This window comes from Chenopodium album, chromosome 14 (assembly GCF_948465745.1).
Source record: "Chenopodium album chromosome 14, dcCheAlbu1.1, whole genome shotgun sequence".
NCBI lineage: Eukaryota > Viridiplantae > Streptophyta > Magnoliopsida > Caryophyllales > Amaranthaceae > Chenopodium > Chenopodium album.
Genome location: NC_137847.1, coordinates 8,250,322 through 8,269,201, shown reverse-complemented (window position 1 = coordinate 8,269,201; position 18,880 = coordinate 8,250,322). Strand labels below are relative to the sequence as shown.

The window sequence follows — 18,880 nt, the reverse complement described above, 5'->3', positions numbered from 1 at the left end:
AATACATTATAGCAACAAGGGTCGAAATCCTAATGATGAACCACTCTGTAATACTTTGATTATTTAACCTCTCCTCTCTTGGCTTCTTTGGCGAATTACAACATACACAACATAGCCCCTGTTCTATTTCTTTCGTGTTAACATCTTCAATCTGCTTCTCATCTGTCAAGGTCCTTTTAATTTGTCAGCAAGAAATATAGATTTCCTCCTTTAGCCACTAGCAAGGATCAAAATCCGTAAAGCTTTTATTTGTTCTTACTTATTAAACTAGGACTTTCAAATGTAAACTCTAATTAAATTTGAAAAGGTTGGGGCACTGTGCCAGTACTGATGCCTGTGGCAAAGAGATGGATGACTGATGAGGCTGCTTTGTTATTGCAAAGAAAGAAGTATAATTTCATTCTTCAATAGGGGACGGACAATGAGTTCTATCCCCCGATTCAGAACCATATACAACGTCCATAGATGGGTCCTGTTATGTCATCATAAGCCATAAGGTTACCTGGTGAGTCCGAGCATCACAGGTTCTCTTCAAAGTATTTTTTTCCTAGTTTACAGAAATGCCCTTACAAAAGTATAGATAATCTTCAAGCTTTCCTATAACTGGTTATATTAAGCACTAAAATCAAAACTATATATATTCAGAAACGCTATTACAAAAGCATATAATCTTCGAACTTCCTATAACTGGAAAAAATAAGCACTAGAATTAAAACTAAATATATTTACCAATAGTTTTTTTTTTTTTTTTTTTTTTTTTTTTTTTTTTTTTTTTGTGAAGAAGAATCTGTATTACCAAGTTAGCAAAAAAGGAACCTTGAAAATATCTCTCTTTGTTTCTTGCAAGAAGAATGTTCATATCATTTTAGAATATTCTAGAGAATTAGGTATAGTCAATTAGTAGAATAAACAGATAAAATAATCAGCAGGGTGATCACACTGTTGCCTTTCTTCACCTTTACCCTTCACACCCCCCCTTCCAAATTATAAAAAAAAAAAAAAAAAAAAAAAAAAAAAAAAAAAAGGTGGAAAAGGAATCAATGTAGAATCGAGAGAAAGGTTGTATTTACACCCTATTCTGTACGCAAGTTGCTCCCAAGTTATGAAGAAGAAATCAGAAACCATTCCTCAGCAAGTAGGTAGTAAATTTCCAGTAATGATAACTTGAAATTTAATATGGAAGACAAGCATGCCAAGGATCTCTGAAAACGAAAAAACTTACTTCAGTTCAAGAACATAGTAGTACTCAGATCTAGTTTCCGATTTAAGTCGTCTTACCTCAATCTGAAGTTTCTGCTTGAGAATACTGCAGCTCGATAAAATTTTGAACTCTCTTGACCAAACAACAAACAGAAAAACCCAATTAAAACCATGCCAACAGGTAGAACTCAGAAACATAAAATGACCTCGCATATCCTACCTTGATAGAAGTCCCAACCTCCTCTAGTTTTTGTAGAAGTCCCAGCTCATTAGGAGGAATGGCATCATGTTTAGATTGTGAAGGAGACATCTGCAACCAGGTTCCAGATACAGAAATTTTTATTTTGAACACTAGGGGGACTATAAAAAGAGGGAAGCAGCTCAACACTTGAACAGCTCAAAACCATTTTGATGGTAACATTTGCAGCTAAATTTAAAATAAAAATTAACAATTATCTGAGTTGATAAGGTTTGAAGATTAAGTAGCTAGGCAGGGAACATTATGAAGGGAAGAGCTTCTCTAATTTCCCACTCATTTGTTTTCCCACGGGATAAAAATACTGATCTTTGCATAAGAAAGAAAAAAAAGATAAAAAAAATCCCCTGAAGGAAGAAAGAAAACAGAAATAGCTAGAAGATCAACCACCTCCTATTTATCTATCTATTGCTGTATAACCTAATTGTGTAAACAAAGGTGAAGTCTAGACCAAAAACTTTTCTAGCAAACAAACAAAGAACCCCTTTGGTGGAGCCAGTTATCCCATGGTTGGGCTTGATTATGTGCTTATGTGATACTTAAACTTGGATTTGGTACCAAGCTCGATTATGGATCAAAAAATTTGGTGAGGAAAATTATTAACTTAAATATACAAGGACACATTCATGAATGAGTTTAGAAGAGAGACATTGACACATAACACTAAAACTAATAAACAAAAAAGAACATATTATTTCAAACCTCAATCTGAAGTGGTGAACCCCTTCATCCCCAAGGGATAGGCATAGCTAATCAAAAGAAACTAGAAAAGTGAAACATTACACCACAGACTTTGGATAGATGGACAATTATTAAGCTAGGGTTTGGAACAATCTAGCACTTGAAGTACCAACTTAAGCAATAAGAGACAAAAGCTTCACTTAATTTGACCTTCCCCTAGTTTAAATAAAAACACAAATATTAATAGTACTAAAAATAAATACGGAAGAAGTTTCTATCATTTTATGTAGCAAGCTTGTCTTGAGGTTATCATGATAGCAACACCTGCCCCCTTTTACAACTGCAAGACCAGAAATCCAAAATTCTCAGACTAATTTCTCGTGAATGGGCAATCCAAATGTCAGATAGAATTTTGTCACGGTACACTACGTCTTGGAAAGTATTTCCTTCAGCTAGTTAATAGGTGGCCAAAAGGTGGTTTAGAATAGATCCGTCTTGTAATCAACTGATGTTGTGTGGATACAGTCAATACAACATGCCAAAATGTTTAGTGCAAGCATTACAGGCCAAATTAGTAAAGTATTTCTTAGGATAAATTCATTGATTTGAAATTAAATTTTGGAAATGGTGGCTTAAATTGTTCAAACCAAATTCAATAAGAGGTAGAACGTGAAAACTTTTTGAGTTGGGAAGAGGATAGCATAGGGCAGTGTATGAAATTGGCCTTCTCCCTCAGTCTTCACCCCCCAACCATTCCCCTTCAACTCTCTTTTCCCACATGTAAAGCTTTGAGGTCATGCCAACCCTTGCCAAAGCTAAATCAGGCCATGGTGAGAGCAACCTAAACAACAGCACTTAGTAATTGAATATGGTAATTCTATTAGCTTAATAACTAATTTTCTTGACAAGACACTCCTACATTAGGAAATTTTAGGAGGCAAGTTTACTCAAAGATTATAACTTCATCTAAAGCAGGCCTAAAAGTTCATTATAATAATTATGCTATCTTTGGGTACAACAATGGAACACCGGACATTTAGCCAGCAAGCATAATTCAGACATAATTTGGCATACCCCAACAACTTGTGGATGGCCACCTATACAAGTTTGAGGACCTTCAATTACAGGTACTTGTGTAGAGGAAGCCTCAGTCCTCACAATTGAGAGGTGCGTAAGAACAGCCTGGAAAAGAGATATTAATTAGACTACAGGGAAATCAAATCATCGAGCTTCTTGTTACCAAGTGCAATCTTAATTGGAAAAATATTTACCTTACGGAAGGCACTTGGATTTGTTATACCTTGAATCTGAAGATCATCGCTAGGCGGTCTTCTCACACCAGCATTTTCAATTCGAACAGAGTGAACACCAAAAAAGGACTGCAAATACCCTGATAGCAACAAGAAAAATTTTAGATGAGACAAGACTTTATAAATGCAGAATTACAGACAAAAAGAAAAAGAAACAAAAAACAAAAAAGGGAAGAAGAAGAAGAAGAAAAGGGGCCTGTCACACTAATCGAGCAAACCAATATGATTTTTTTAAGCTGACCCACGGTTAACAATAATTAACCCAAATATTAGTCATACAAGCTTATTTTAAAGGATGGCTACTGTATGACTATAGTATACCTTAGAGGATAAAGGGAAATTTCTTTCTATGGGATGACTATTAGACCAGCGACGCTAAATGGTTAGAATGGTGGGCATCTATGAAGGATCATATGAATTGGATTATTAGCAGAGACGTGTATCAGTGTATGTTGGGATGGACGGATGTATGGGAAAACCTTAAGGGACAGAATTAGGAAAGAAGATGGTATGGGGAAAGTTGAAATTGCATACATTGATGATAAAATAAGGGAGAACTGACAACGTTGATTTGGACATATGAGGTGAAAACCAGAAGATGCGCCAATAAGGAAAGCAGAGAAATTGATTCATAGAAATCTTAGAATAAGAAAAGGGAGACCAAAGAGGGCTCGGATAGAGGGATAAACAAAATTGGCTTACAGGAGCATATAGCACATGCAGGGGCCATGGAAGAAGAGGAACTTGGTTGACAACAGGAAATAAATCTTGGATCATGCTGCCAACCACAAATTAATTAAAAAGCTTGTTCATACTTCATTCAACTTGAGTAGGATTTTACTGGCACAGTGGCACTAATTCACCCAAAAACTGGTACATCAAAATGATCTCAATAACCTTTTCCCAATACATATAATACAGAGCAGGTATGCCTTGAATCAATAAATGCCCCTTGCCCCTCTCGTCCAATCTCTCAAGCTTAGTAGAATGAGTCATCCTTGCAAGTAAAAATTCAGCATACACTTCAGAGTTTAGACACCTCCCTTTTCTTAATCTAATATTTTGAAACGGCCTGAAATTAAAATGTGTCATATAAAACACAAATTAAGAACACCTCATCTTCACATAAAGAAGAAAAAACGACAACTGCATATCTAATAGAGAGGGTGAGTAGTGCCATGACTGCCATCAATATAATCAAAGATCAAACTATATTAGAACTACTTGTACCTTGCTCAATTACAATATCTGCTACTGAGGGCAACAACACATATTTTTCCTTTTGTAAAACACCAAAACAAGGGAACGCTACTGGCCTTGTGACCTGCACTAAGAATGAAATATATCAACATGGTCTTTAGAAAGTGAAATGTGACCTGCACTAAAAATGAAATATATCCAACTGATAGCTATGGTTAAACTGATTATAAATTTCTAATCCGACTCTTCACTGCAAATACAATAGGAGAGATTTGTTTTGGAAAATTCTCTCTGATGAACTCCAACTTTTTAATTGTCTAAGTGGTAAAATGTTTAAAATTTTATTATCAATGGTGAACCTAAATTATTAATTACCATTGATAAGTGTTATTTTAATAAAAATCCTTAACTATAGTTAGTTTTTTATTTTTTTAATAATTAAATTATTATAAAAATATTTTTCAAAAAAAAAAACCCTCCCCCACCCAACTTAGCCACTAGCAGCCCCTCCCTTGCCGGCGGCCACCAGCCACCCCTCCCCCACCAATGCCGGCACCCAACTCCACCTTTGCCGGTGCGCCGGCCTTCGATCCCCCACTTCCTCTCTTTCTCCCAATTTCGAACCCCCACCACCTCCCATTTCCCTCACTGCCTACTACCGACCACACCCCCACTCCAAACCACCCCGAAAACCAGCAAACCTCCCCGTCAACCCTCTTCCCTAATTCGCCGACCCGGAATCCCTTAAAACCACCGCAAAACACCAGGAAATACCCAAACCCGTTTAAGGTTTCGAAATCAAACCCAAACGGGTTTTGGTTTTCTAGTGGTTTTGGGCGGGTTTTAGGGTTTCCGTGGTTGGCTCACAGAGGAGGGGGTTCGTGGGGACGGGTGCTGGTTTTCGTGATGGTTTGGGGTGTGATTACGGCTTGGCGGGGAGGAGGTGGGGGAAATGGGAAAGAGAGGAGGTGCGGGGCATCGTCGACCTCATGTGAGGGAGGTTAGGCATCACCGGCTGGAAGTGGAGAGGCAGATGTTGCCGGCTGGGGGTTGGCCGCCGGCAGTGGTGCTGGTAGCTAGGTTTTTTTTTTTTTTTTTTTTGGGTTTTATAAAAAATATTTCTAAAATAAAGGATTTTTTGACTTTTACCACCAAGAAAAAAATCAAAAAATTGTTTTTTACCACCAAAACTTCTAAAACTTTTATTTTACCACCAAATAAAAAATTAAAAATTGTTTTTTATCACCAGTCGTCAATAACCTAACAGAATTTTTTAAATTCTTCGATTTTCATGTCAAACACATGGTCTTTCAGGGTTTTTGAGGGGCATTTTGGGCCTTTGGAACCAATTTGAAGTCAAAATTGACAAAAAAATACCTCGATTTGCGTGAAACACACAAAATGAGGCATTCCCGATCATTTTTTTTGTCAATTCTGACCTCAAATTGGACCCGAAGCCCAAAATGCCCCCCGAAACCTATGAAGAACATGTTTTGCGCACGACGTTAGGTGGTAAAAAACAATTTTTTGAATTTTTTTGTGGTAAAATAAAAATTTTAGAAATTTTGGTGCAAAAAAAAAATTTTGATTTTTTTTTTTTTTGTGGTAAAAGTCAAAATTTCCTTAAAAAGAAAAAAAAAAAAAAAAAACTAACTAACTATGGTTAAATATCTAGTTAAATTTTATCATTAATGTTATAGTTGACTTAGTATAAAAAATGTAGGTTTACCATTGATAATAAAATTTTAAAAAATTTATCACTTAGAAAATTAAAAAGTTGGAGTTCACCAAAGAGAATTTTCCATTTATTTTTGAATTCAGCACTCTACTGCTAACATACTTCTCACAAACTTTAAGCCTAGATGCCCGGTTTACTTTAAGCCATGCCAAAACATAGAATGACAAAAAAAAAAAAAAAAAAAAAAAAAGAAGTTGGAGCAATAAGAGATTATTATATTGCAATTAGACAAAAAATACAAAGCTACCTATAATAAACATGAATACAAGACCCCACCGAAACCAGAAAATCATGAAGGTAGTGCCAAACTAAGTGTAAATAATTGAAAAATAAATTTTTAGGAAGATACAGGTTTCAAGATTATTGGTATTTCATAGACATCAACAAATACAATAAGTGTTAAATACTCCCTCCTTCCAATAATCCCGTTACCTTAAATGGAATCTTTACCTTACCAATCCGTTTAATCTCTCTCTCTCTCTCTCTCTCTCTCTCTCTCTCTCTCTATCTATCTATCTATCTATCTATATATATATATATATATATATATATGCATGCAAAAGCCTAAGTGAACAATAATTGAGGACAAAGAGAGTGTTATACTTGTATAAATAGAAGGAAAAAATACACACGCGCACACAATAGTGATTCAAATGACGGCCCAAGACACAATATTCTTTTCATCAACAAATTTAGCAATTTGAGCATGATATAAGACTCCAAAAGTCCTAATTGTAACTAGGGCTGGCAAACACATCAGGACAGGTCGGTTTCGTGTTCGGGTCATCTAAATTCGGGTCAGCAATTCTGATTGCAATATCTTTTTCAGGTAACCTAAATTCGTGTCCTAACCCGACGTGATCCATTAAACTTTTTCGAGTTAAAAATCCTAAACTAAATATGATATTTTCAGGTTTTTTTAAATCAAGTTTCTTTAACCTGAAATAGACTTGAAAAACCTGATTTTTTCCAAACAGCACATTACAAACACACAACAGTCAGCAGGACACAACCCGAAAACCTGACTCGAACCCGACTTGAAAATAGCGGGTTTGGGTTAAGATTTTTATCGCGAAAACTTAAATAAGAGGACACGAACCCGACCTGAAAATTAAATAGGTTAGTTAAGGTTGAAAATCTCAACCCAAAAATGACCCATGTAACTCGAAAATATTCTCGTTAAAAATAAAAATTAAAGACGGATTGCATATATACATTTACTGATTCACTCTTCGGCCCAAGCACAAAACAAGCCACCTTTTAAAGCCTAAAACTCTAAAATCCTCATTTCTTCTTTTTCCCTAAGCCGCTGTTCTTCTCTCTCATATTTCTCATCTTTCTTTCTCATCATTCTGATTTCTGAAAAATTCAAACAATCAATACGGTTTTTTTTTTTTTTTCCTTTTCTCCTTCAAGAATCCACATGGTCCTCTCCTAAATTATTACTAAATTGTCAAGTCACAACAAAATTAGTCAATTTAGTATTTGTTGTGACCTGACTTTTTTGGGTTCGTATAGACAATTTAGTATTTGATGTGACCGGACAATTTAGTAGTAATTTAGGATAGGACCACGTGGACTCTTGAAGGAGAAAAGGAAAAAAAAAAAAATTTATTGATTGTTTGAATTTTTCAGAAATCAGAATGATGAGAAAGAAAGATGAGAAATATGAGAGAGAAAAACAGAAGGTGGCTTGGTTTGGGCTTGGGCTAAAGAGTGAAGAGTGAATCGGTAAATGTAAATATGCAATCCGTTTTAATTTTTTTTTTTTTTTTTTTTTTACGAAAATATTTTCGAGTTATATGGGTCATTTTCGGGTTGAGATTTTCAACCTTAACCTAACCCATTTAATTTTCAGGTCGGGTTCGTGTCGACCCATTTAAGTTTTAGGGTCAACCCAAACCAGCTATTTTCGGGTCGGGTTCGGGTTGTGTTAGCTTTTGTCAGCCCTAATTGTAACCAGCAATTAAGATTTCTCTACTATCTCATCAAATCTCTCCTTGCTTCTAGTTCAAATACACATCTACAACACTGCCAAATACTTCAAGAAGATTACCAAATTCTTCTTACTACATGCTCTATTAGTGCCTTCTAGCAAACTAATCTTATAGCAGGGTGATATCAGCCTACAACCACAAGATACCTGGAAGGCCCTTACCCCTGCCTATCTTAATTGCCATCTCAATAAAAAAAAAAAATCTGTTTTTTTTTTTTTCAGCAACATCATTTTGATGTACTTGTATTGAACAACGAGCTTCCGTTGAATTCATTCCTTTCGACCAAGGAAGGCTGTATATGAACTCAATAAGTAGCCACTTGGCTTTCCAAAAGCCTTCTAAAAAAGACATACTACGTGCTTGATGTGAACCCATAAACTTCACTCCAACATCATATAGAGAGGAATTTTTGATAGCCTAAATAATATCGAGAAAGAAAATAATCTAAAAATCCTAATTATAAAACTCAAATATACTAGTTTCTCGGTCTTAATTGTCATTCTATGATTAACCAATTTTACATATAAACTGGAGGAAGAAACACACCTACACCCACACAACAATCATTCTAAGTCCCCAAAACTAGTAAACCAAACCAACCCTTAAGCTACTCTAGCGGCTCCGCTTAAGTTTTAACTCTCACCAAGCAACAAATTCTTCAAAATAGCATGAGTGATAAGTACAGTTCCGCATCTAAGTATCACATAATTGAATCCATGAACTTGCAATAATCTCTAATTCTCCCAACAAACAAAATTGCGTACAAGTTCTTACCTCAATGCACTATCCTACAAATGAAGTGATTAAACAGCATTGTTACACATTAACAATGTTTCTCAAACAATTATTTGAAGTCTAAATCAAAAGTAGTGTCAACTAGCTTAACTCGTACATCTAATCGAATTTCATCTACATCAGTAACATCACTACCCTATGCGACTCCCAATATCCGGAAAAACATAAGCTATAAAACAAATAGAGGGTGTTTGTTTGTAAGGATTGTAGGTGGGGTAGGGATTAATAATCTCTTGTATCCTATAATCCCTTATTTGTTTAATGGGAATTGTTCTATCCCATATGAAAAGGATAGGGATAAAAAATAGAGTTATCCCTCAATTTTTGTAACAAGGGGGGCACGTAGGGGTGTTCAAAAATATCCGATCCGATAATCCGATCCGAAATTTCAGATATCCGATCCGATTTTTAAGGTTTTAGATATTTCGGATCGGATATCCGAAAAAAATTTCGGATTTTCGAATCGCATACGGATCGGATTTTGTCCGACAATTTTAACTACCCGATCCGAAAACCCGACTATCCGATCCGAAAATTCGAATATCGGAAAATTTCGGATCGCAATTTCTCCGATCGGATCGGATCGGATATCTGAAATTGAATAGCCCTAGGGACAGATATAAGGTGTAGGGATTAATTTTGAAATATAAAAGACAGTTTTACCCTTAATGAAAGGAAAGGAAGAGGGGAGAGGAGAAATGTTAGTAAGGATAGTTATGTAATTTTACTACTTATCCCAATTTAATTCCCAAATTTTAAAAAAACAATGGATAACATAATTTTTATCTTTATCCCACCTATTAATTCTCTATCCTTATCCTACTTTCTTATCCTCGTTATTCCTTTCCTGGTTGCCAAACGCCCCGATAAAGTAAAATACTTTAAAAACAATAGCATCAGGGTAAAATCTATACTATATACTAAAGTAATCATCAAAGGGGACACTTGGCATAATTTTATGAAAATTTTCCCTCCAAAATGCTTATTTTTTAAAAAAATTCTATTAAAAAAATTAACATTCTTTTAATAAATTTTACTTATATATATTTTGTAACAGATAAGAATTTAAAGGATAGACATTAATAAATTTAAATTTAAAAAAAATGTTATATAAGTTATTTAAGTTAATTAACTCTATTTCAATTGACTACTAGGTGTGAAGCCCATGCGTTGCACGGCTTTATTTTTAATATTATTTTAGATTTGTTTTGACATTTATTTTATTATTATTATTATTATATTAACAAAAAAAAAAAAAACACCAATGTGTGCTTCAAATAGAATTCTCTGTGTAGAGTATATCGTTTCTTTGTAATTCTGGTACATATTTCTTGTGCCTCCGATCAATGACGGTGACAAGATTAATTTTTTTCCATCTCCAACCTTAGTTGTATCTTTATTTACCATTGCATCCTTGAAGGTATTATAAATATTGTATCCTCGAAGGTATTATAAATTTCACTTTGTGTAGCCATGAATCTTGGGATCTCCGACTATGAAAAGAAACAATTAATATTTTTCTATGTATTGTGAATTAAATTAAGGTCTATTTATAAGGAAATACAATACATCATATCTTCTCTACATAAATCTTATCATTCTTTATAAAATCCTTTTTAATTGTTATCCATATCAATGTTGTTTTTATTAACGACACCAATCACATGAATATGCCATGGTAATTTATCTTGTTAATTTAAAATTTTATCATTTTTTTTAGTTATTATCTATATGAATAATTTTTTTTATTTATTTTTTGTTTTTATACATATTACATTTTTTACGTGATTTTGGATATTTGGGATAACAATAATCATATATTATGATTTTTTGTAATTATATTTTTTTTTTTTGTATAGTTCTTTGAACCGTAAAAAGATAATGGTAGGATAGAAGTAATAAATTTTTAAAGGATTAACATATTTTATTTGAAATACTTAGATAAATCATTAGATTAGTATGATAATTTTAATTTTTCATTTTATTGTTTTTATTTCATCCTACGTGGCACACATAAATATGTGGCGCTCCATTTTTTTTTTAAATAACAAAATCCTATATGGCTCTCTAAAATCTCTGGGAAAAACTCTCCTTTATATTTATATATATATATATATATATATATATATATATATATATATATATATATATATATATATATATATATATATATATATATATATATATATATATATATATATATATATATATATATATATATATATATATATATATATATATATATATATATATATATATTAGATTGTTATTAATAATAAATTATACTTTATAAATCCGCGCATTGCACGGGACCAAAACTAGCGTTAATAGAAGCAGTGGCGTATCCAGGAATTCCGAACTGTGGGTTCGGAATTTTTTAAAAAATGATGATCATATATTAACTAAATATTCAATACATAAGTTCATTTTTTTTTAATTACAAATGGATGGATTTTACAAAAAAAAAAAAAAAAACACCTACAAAAGCATTTTTCGAGTTTTCATAGTTTGAAATTAAAGCGTGCTAATACATTACTACTTCTATAAATCTATATTTCTATTGCAAAAAATCAATATTACACATAAAAATTAAAATAAAAAATCTCAAGCCCCCAATAAACACAAATTTAACAATGTAAACTTCTTCTAATTATCAATTAAAAGACCAAGTAAAAATTTTAAATTCTAAGTTTCTACAATTCAATTTGTCAACAATTCAAGTATTCAACAATATATCAAAACCAATTAAAAAAATCAGTATGTAATTAACTAATTATCACTAATTTTAATAAAATCAACCATTAAATAAAGATTTAAGAATTAAGAGGAGTAGAGGAATAAGAGGTCTCACAAACTCACGAAGAACGGAAAAACTCGGAAAAAATTACAAAAAAGAAAGATAAAAAACATAAAATGAGATTAACCATTAAATAAAGATTTAAGAATTAAGAGGAGTAGAGGAATAAGAGGTCTCACAAACTCATAAAGAACAGAAGAACTCGGAAAAAAATATCAAAAAAAAAATAAAAACATAAAATGAGGGCAGTAGGAATCGAACCCAAGACCTAAGGAGGAGATTCAATGCTCTAACAATCACTCCCTTACCAATGTGCCAGGCTTTAACATTTGATTATTTATCTCACATAAATTAGTTTTAACCCTTTTTTTCTTTTTTTTTTTTTAAAAAAAAAATTAAAACTTATAATTTTTTTCCGAAAAATCTGTGGGTTCAATGAACCCCCTTGAACCCCCCCTAGATCCGCCCCTGAATAGAAGACAATGCCACCTAGCTTAACTCGTAAAACCTAATCTACCCTTGAGGACTCTCAACATCCCGAAAAAATAAGAAATAAGGCAAATGAAGTGACTTACTTACAACAAAATGTTACAATAGCATCATGGATAAAATCTTAATTAACTCGTAAAATTAATCGAATTTCATCAACACCTTTGCGACTCTCAATTTCCCGAAAAACACAAGTAAGATAACAAATTAAGCGACTTACTTTATAAACAATAGCATCAGGGGTGACATAAAGTTTCCGAGACCGAATATCTTTGCGCAAAATAAATCTTCGAACAGGAACATACAACAACATCAATAACCCAATTCCCCAAGCTAATATCAACACCAGAGAATACAACACCCATTGAGCTGTTTGATACTTAACGAAATTCTCCTCCATTTCATCAAACGACGCCGTGTAAATCACCGTTGAATCGTCTTCTTCTACTGTAAAATCGCCATTTTTAGTAGCTTCTGAAGATAGTAATCCCTTCTCCAAGCTCTCGATTTCCACTACTTCGTCTCTGGTTTCCATGATTTGGGGAGGGAATTTGGGGATAAACCCTAAGTGAGAGAAAATTGGCGCAAAAATCGAAGGGGAATTGGTACTGATAGATGATGAGTTTATGGAATTGTAGAGAGAAGATTGTTATTGTAGAATGCGGGATATTCAAGAGTGAGGAATGTCTCAAAAATCGGTTTTAAGAAAATGTCATTAGGCATATTTGTAGGTTTATTATTTTATTTACTCTTTTGTCATTTGATAAATACGAAGAAAATTTTGATTTTTAATGTGGTTACTGTGGGAATTTCTATGTCGATTTATAGTAAAAGAAATTTCTTTTAGAAAAATTGCTCAGAATAATCTTATCTTTGGGGCATTTGCCCAAAATAATCTCACCTTTGAGTTATTTTTAAATAATCCGACCTTTATACCCAATCCGTTTAAAATGGTTCCAACCGATCATGAAACCTATTATAACAAGTTACATGACAAGTGGCGGCCTGTGATTGGAACAAAAATAAAAATAAAATAAAATAATTTTTTTTTACAAAAGTTAGATTTTTTTAAACAAAAATTAAAAAACCACCCAACAGCTGCCGCCTGAGGACAACCCCCTGCCCCAATCACAGCGTCGGCAACAACGTCGGACATCCTTCCCCCTCCCCATAACCAACAACCCCCTCCCTCACGAAAACCTAGGCAGCTTTTAGAAAACCAGGTGAAGCTCCGTCGAGCCACAAAACCATCCCACGCACCCTTTTTCGTCCCGATCCCAGCCCCCTCCCCTTCCGCGGTCCTTTTTCCGGCTACCTCCCCTTCCCCACGCCTCAATTTCGGCTCCATCTGCTCGTGTAATCTGGTATTCGTTAATGGTAATACCCGTAACCTTGGTGCGGGATTAGGCGGCGATGGCTCGCATTAGGGTGGAGACCGACACTTCCATTTTTTACAGGGGAAATGGATTTTTTAACCAAGGGATTGAGGATTTTACAATCTCACCAATATCTTGGACCTTTTCCGAGGAGAGGTAGTCGCCGGAGAGATCGACTGCGAACGGCGTCGAGGAGTTGGGGTCACGGTGGGGATGGCTACTCTGGACCTCGTCTGAGCGGTGGTAGGGGTGGGGAGATGGTTGGGTTGCGGTGGGGCTAGGGTTTGGTTTGAATTTTAGGTTTTTTTTTTTTTTTTTTTTAGAAAAAAATGAAAAATAGTTAATTACTAATTATCATTTCTAAAAACAAAATTAAAACTTATTTTTTTAAACAATCACGTGGTGACACGTGTAAATTAAACTTAATAAAAAAAAATTACCTACTCAACCGATTGCAAGTCACTTGAGACCATTTTGAGCGAATTGGGTATAAAGGTCGGATTATTTAAAAATAACTCAGAGGTGGGATTATTTTGGGTGGATGCTCCAAAGGTGGAATTTTTCGGGCAATTTTTCCTTTTTTTAATGAAAAACCTTTTATGGCAAAATTTTTGTTAGAAATAGATCTAACTAGTTAATGCCCAGCTCAGGTTTTTCAATTAATACATGGTTGGATTATACAATATTTATGCATAACATGAAATGATTTATTTAGTCGTCAGTAACTGGAATTATCAATGCGTAATAGACTTTTTTCTTTTTATTATTCAATCAAATTAAAAACTGGATTACGTATGTTAAAATTTAAATTTTCTATCTTATCTTTAATCTTGATAAAATTATTATTTATTTTCTTATGAAAAAAATGACAAAAAAAAAGTTTTGGGGGGAAAATTTTTAATATGGTGTTGACACGTGTAATCTAAGAATTATTTTGGGATTACTTTTGTATATTTGTATAGATTTAATGCGTATTTTACACATAAGACGTTTATTTCAACCAATTTTAGGTTATCTACACAAAATTAGGTTAAATAAAGTCCAACAAATAGTATAATTTTAGACAAAGTCACATAGATAAACTAATTACCAAACAAGACTTGTGCAATGGGTGAAGAAAATACTTTATAAGTACAATCATAACAACATACCTTATAGCTTTAAGGTCACAAAGTCAAATGCTCCCAATTGTGATACTTAGGGGTGAAAATCTCTTATCTTCTCCCTATAAATGATCTTATTCTTAAATACGGTCCCTCATATTCATTTTCTCAATCTACTATTCACGAGTCAAGACAACTAGCAGCGCCAGAGCTAGGACTTTAGCAATGGTATTATGGTAGGGCACCATCAGCCTTGTAATAATCGACAACTAATAATGTTTTAATTATAAAAAATAACTCATTCCTCTTCTTTCGAATTTTGTTTCATAGGTTTATTTAGACAGCATAAATGTTGGATACTACAAACCAAATTTGTCAAAAAAAATATCAATTCTACATACTTTACCATAACGAAAAATACAGCAATCAACAACCACATATATATATATATATATATATATATATATATATATATATATATATATATATATATATATATATATATATATATATATATATATATATATATATATATATATATATATATATGTGGTAAGAACCAACCTCTATATAAGAACCCAACCTTATATAAGAACCAATGTCAATCGTAGGATTAGATTGAGATTAGCGGTCACTATTAAAACAAATTAAAAATCAAAATTTATCTTCCTACAGTAAAAATAAAAAAATAAAAAGCAACCCTTACTTTCTCTCTCTTCATGTTCATGAATTTCTCTCTCCTCAAACTCTCAAAAATCTCCATAGAATTTTTGAAGAATTTTCAAATCAGGTATTTTTTTTTTTCAATTTTGTTCAAATTTGATGACATTCGCATGATGTTCAAGTAGAATTTGCGATTTTTCGATTGTATTTTTGCAATTTTTGTATGTGATTTGATTTATGCGATTTTTGCCATTTGATTTCTGCGACTTTATTCACTTTTTCGCACAATTTCATGAATATTATTCATGATAATGGATAAACAAATCTGCATCGAACAATTTTAGTTGATTTTTCGCAAAAATAAAACCCTAGATTTTGAAATAAATGATTCAAAGTGAATTACGAATGATAATTGGCGAAGAACAACACAATCCTACAAAAATAAGTTCCCATATGCAAAGGTAAGTAATAATCTATTAATTTCGACAAATTTCATATATATTTCTGCTTATTTTAGGGCATTTATTTACAATTTTTTTTTTTTTTTTTGTATTTCGAATTCAAGGTGTGAAGAAGAAAATGATGAAGTTTCTAGAACTAATAAACCTACTACTATAATTTTGTATAAGTGGAGTACATATTAGAATCTGCTAATGTGGAAGCTAAGAATTTTGACGAATTTAAATTATTAGTAATGACATAATCTTGACCATTGGCTTTTAAATCATTACTTTGAGTAGTATGTATTATGCTTATGTTCTATCTTTATATGTATTATGTTTTAAAGATTCATTTACACTTATGTTCTAAATTTAGGTGTATTATGCTTATGTTCTAAATTTGTTTGTGAAGTTTTTGTTGTAGCACAGTCGGTATAATGAGGGTGGAAATGTGTTGTACATGTGGGTGGTTCAGGTTGTTCTATTTGGATTGTGCAAGGATTGTTGTGTGATTGAGGAGTCATAGTTGTGTTGTGTATATGTAGGGGCTTGCAAGGGAGTTTGGTTAAGTAAGGGTCGAGTGTATTCATGAGCTATACGTATAGTGTAGATGTTGTGGCTATTGATCGAATTGGGTTATTTTGGAATGTGTATGAGGCTGTAAGAAGTTTGCTCTGATGTGGCTGCACTTTGAGCAGCGAGTGCAGATGCTATATAGGAGGGTTGTAGAGTGTTAAATGGGTGTGTTAAGTGCAAAACAAGTAGCTAGTTGTTGGGGCTATTTGAGTTGCCTAATTTGTGGAGTTGTGCTGCATACATAAAACAATTGACTGAATAATAAGATATGATACATTGATTTATATCAACCACAAGGAAAAGAACAAGTAAAAGTTAAGAAAAAAAAAATTAGAACATAGAATAAAATTTAGAACATATAGGTTTAGAACATAGGTAGAAAATTTTTAGAACATGTAGGTATAGAACATGGGTAGAAAAAATTTAGAACATAGGTAGAAAAAATTTAGAACGTATAGGTTTAGAACATGGGTAGAAAAAATTTAGAACATAGGTAGAAAAAATTTAGAACGTATAGGTTTAGAACATGGGTAGAAAAAATTTAGAACATAAGGGAAAATTTTAGAACATATAGGTTTAGAACATAGGCAAAAAAAATTTAGAAAATAGGGGAAAATTTTAGAACATATAGGTTTAGAACATAAGGCAAAATTTAGAACATAAGTAGAAGATTTTAGAGCATATGTTTACTTGAGTCCGTATGTTAAAACCTATTAGCTCAAAGGTAGAGCACTATGCAAAATGCATAGAAGATGTAGGTTCGATTCCTACATAGGTTATCTCTAAAAATATCTATCTAACAAAAAATAAGAGGAAACAAAATTATCTTAAAAATAAACTATAATAACTCGATAGGTAAAATATAAATTTAACTATTGCTATATTTTACAAACTAAAAATTGGCTTATGTTTTTTTACAAACTAATGTAAAATTATATTTTCAGCTTATATTCTAAATTTTTTCCTAAGTTATGAATTATTTTTTCAACTTATGTTCTAAATTATTTTTCTTATTTTCTAAATTTTTGTTAGCTTATGTTCTAAATTTTGCTATGAAATGTTCTAATTTTTTTTTCTGTTTATGTTCTAAATTTTTTCTACTTATGTTCTAAAAAATTTTCTATGTTCTAAATTTTCTTTCTAAGCTCTAAATTTTTTTTATACCTTTTTTTTTTTTTTTTTTAATGACAGATTCTTATACTCTAAATTTTTTCTACCTATGTTCTAAAATTTTCTTTACATATGATCTACTTAATAGTAAGAAAAAAAAGGGAAACAAATTAGCACTAAGTTATACAAGAGAAAAATTAGCTTGAAATGATTAATGACTATGGAAACTTTGTTACAATTTAATTCTACGTACTCATACAAACTCTTGCATCCACATTACACAAATGAGCCTACGTGGGATTCGAACCCACATCTTTTGTGCATTTGCACAATGCTCTATCTATTGAGCTAGTAGACTAATGTATATTAAATTCATTATAAGTAACAAACATAATCGACACATCACAAAAAGAATAGGCCAGGGTGGTTCATTTTTCAATTGAGGAATTTAACAGAGTAAACAAACCTGGCAACAACACTAATAAGTAAATACAAAACAAAACTTCTATATGAGTACAATTCAAAAGCCTACAAAATCTATATCCCTGTAACAAATTTAGTGGCAAACATATTATTATCATCTTTTCCATGTAAATAAATACTAGAAATTTCTACTTTAATACTACATTTCTTGGAAAGCACAAGTAGAAGCCACCTTAAGTGGCTATAGCGTTTATTGATGGCACTCTTGTTGTTCTTCTCCAACTGTCACGGCCGGTGACATAACTAAATATAATATAAGTTTTTGCACTCAAATATTCATGACATAACATGACTAAGAATTTGTAGTATGAGTTGTTTGTTATCTCCATACCCCAAATAATGGCCTTTATATGAGCAATATTCGACTCCGGGGTTTCTATAAATTCGATTTAAGCCCCCACCATAATGCTACATTGCTACCCACTCCAATCCTAAGCACAAGCTGCATAACTCCTAATCCCATACCCATCTCACCAAGCATACCAGTGTCTAGTTTAGAACATAGGAAAGTAATTTAGAACATAGGCAAAAAAATTTAGAGCATAGGGTGAAAAAATTTAATTAGAACATAGGTTAAAATTTAGAACATAGATAGTTTAAATTTAGAACACATGGAAAAAAAATTTAGAACATATATAGAAAAAATTAAGAACATTGAAAATAAAT

The 18,880-nt window shown here is 32.5% G+C and overlaps 1 protein-coding gene across 4 annotated transcripts; it reads right to left on the bottom strand.

Annotated features, from left to right (window-relative positions):
- Positions 1-812: 812 nt before the first annotated feature.
- On the bottom strand, positions 813-13,161 carry LOC145578806 (uncharacterized). 4 transcript variants are annotated; one of them, XM_081636109.1, is made up of 7 exons: positions 12,684-13,161; positions 4,678-4,771; positions 3,409-3,527; positions 3,212-3,319; positions 1,421-1,510; positions 1,279-1,333; positions 815-1,202 (listed from the first exon to the last, which is right to left on the bottom strand). In XM_081636109.1, the coding sequence occupies exons 1-6, from the start codon at positions 12,996-12,998 to the stop codon at positions 1,280-1,282; spliced, it is 780 nt and encodes a 259-aa protein (XP_081492235.1). In that variant the 5' UTR covers positions 12,999-13,161; the 3' UTR covers positions 815-1,202; position 1,279. The 4 variants fall into 4 exon arrangements, 3 of the variants coding, with proteins under 3 accessions (XP_081492233.1, XP_081492235.1, XP_081492234.1); XR_014098924.1 differs by having other exon boundaries at positions 814-1,202; positions 1,279-1,510; XM_081636108.1 differs by having other exon boundaries at positions 815-1,333.
- Between the last annotated feature and the right edge of the window lie 5,719 nt (positions 13,162-18,880).

Excerpts from the sequence above, each read along its gene's own strand:
- LOC145578806 (XM_081636107.1), bottom strand. The coding sequence starts at position 12,998 with ATGGAAACCAGAGACGAAGTAGTGGAAATCGAGAGCTTGGAGAAGGGA. Across the intron at positions 3,528-4,677 it reads AGATATTGTAATTGAGCAAG|GGTATTTGCAGTCCTTTTTT; the intron begins GTACAAGTAGTT and ends TGTTGCTATCAG. Across the intron at positions 3,320-3,408 it reads ATCCAAGTGCCTTCCGTAAG|GCTGTTCTTACGCACCTCTC; the intron begins GTAAATATTTTT and ends TCTCTTTTCCAG.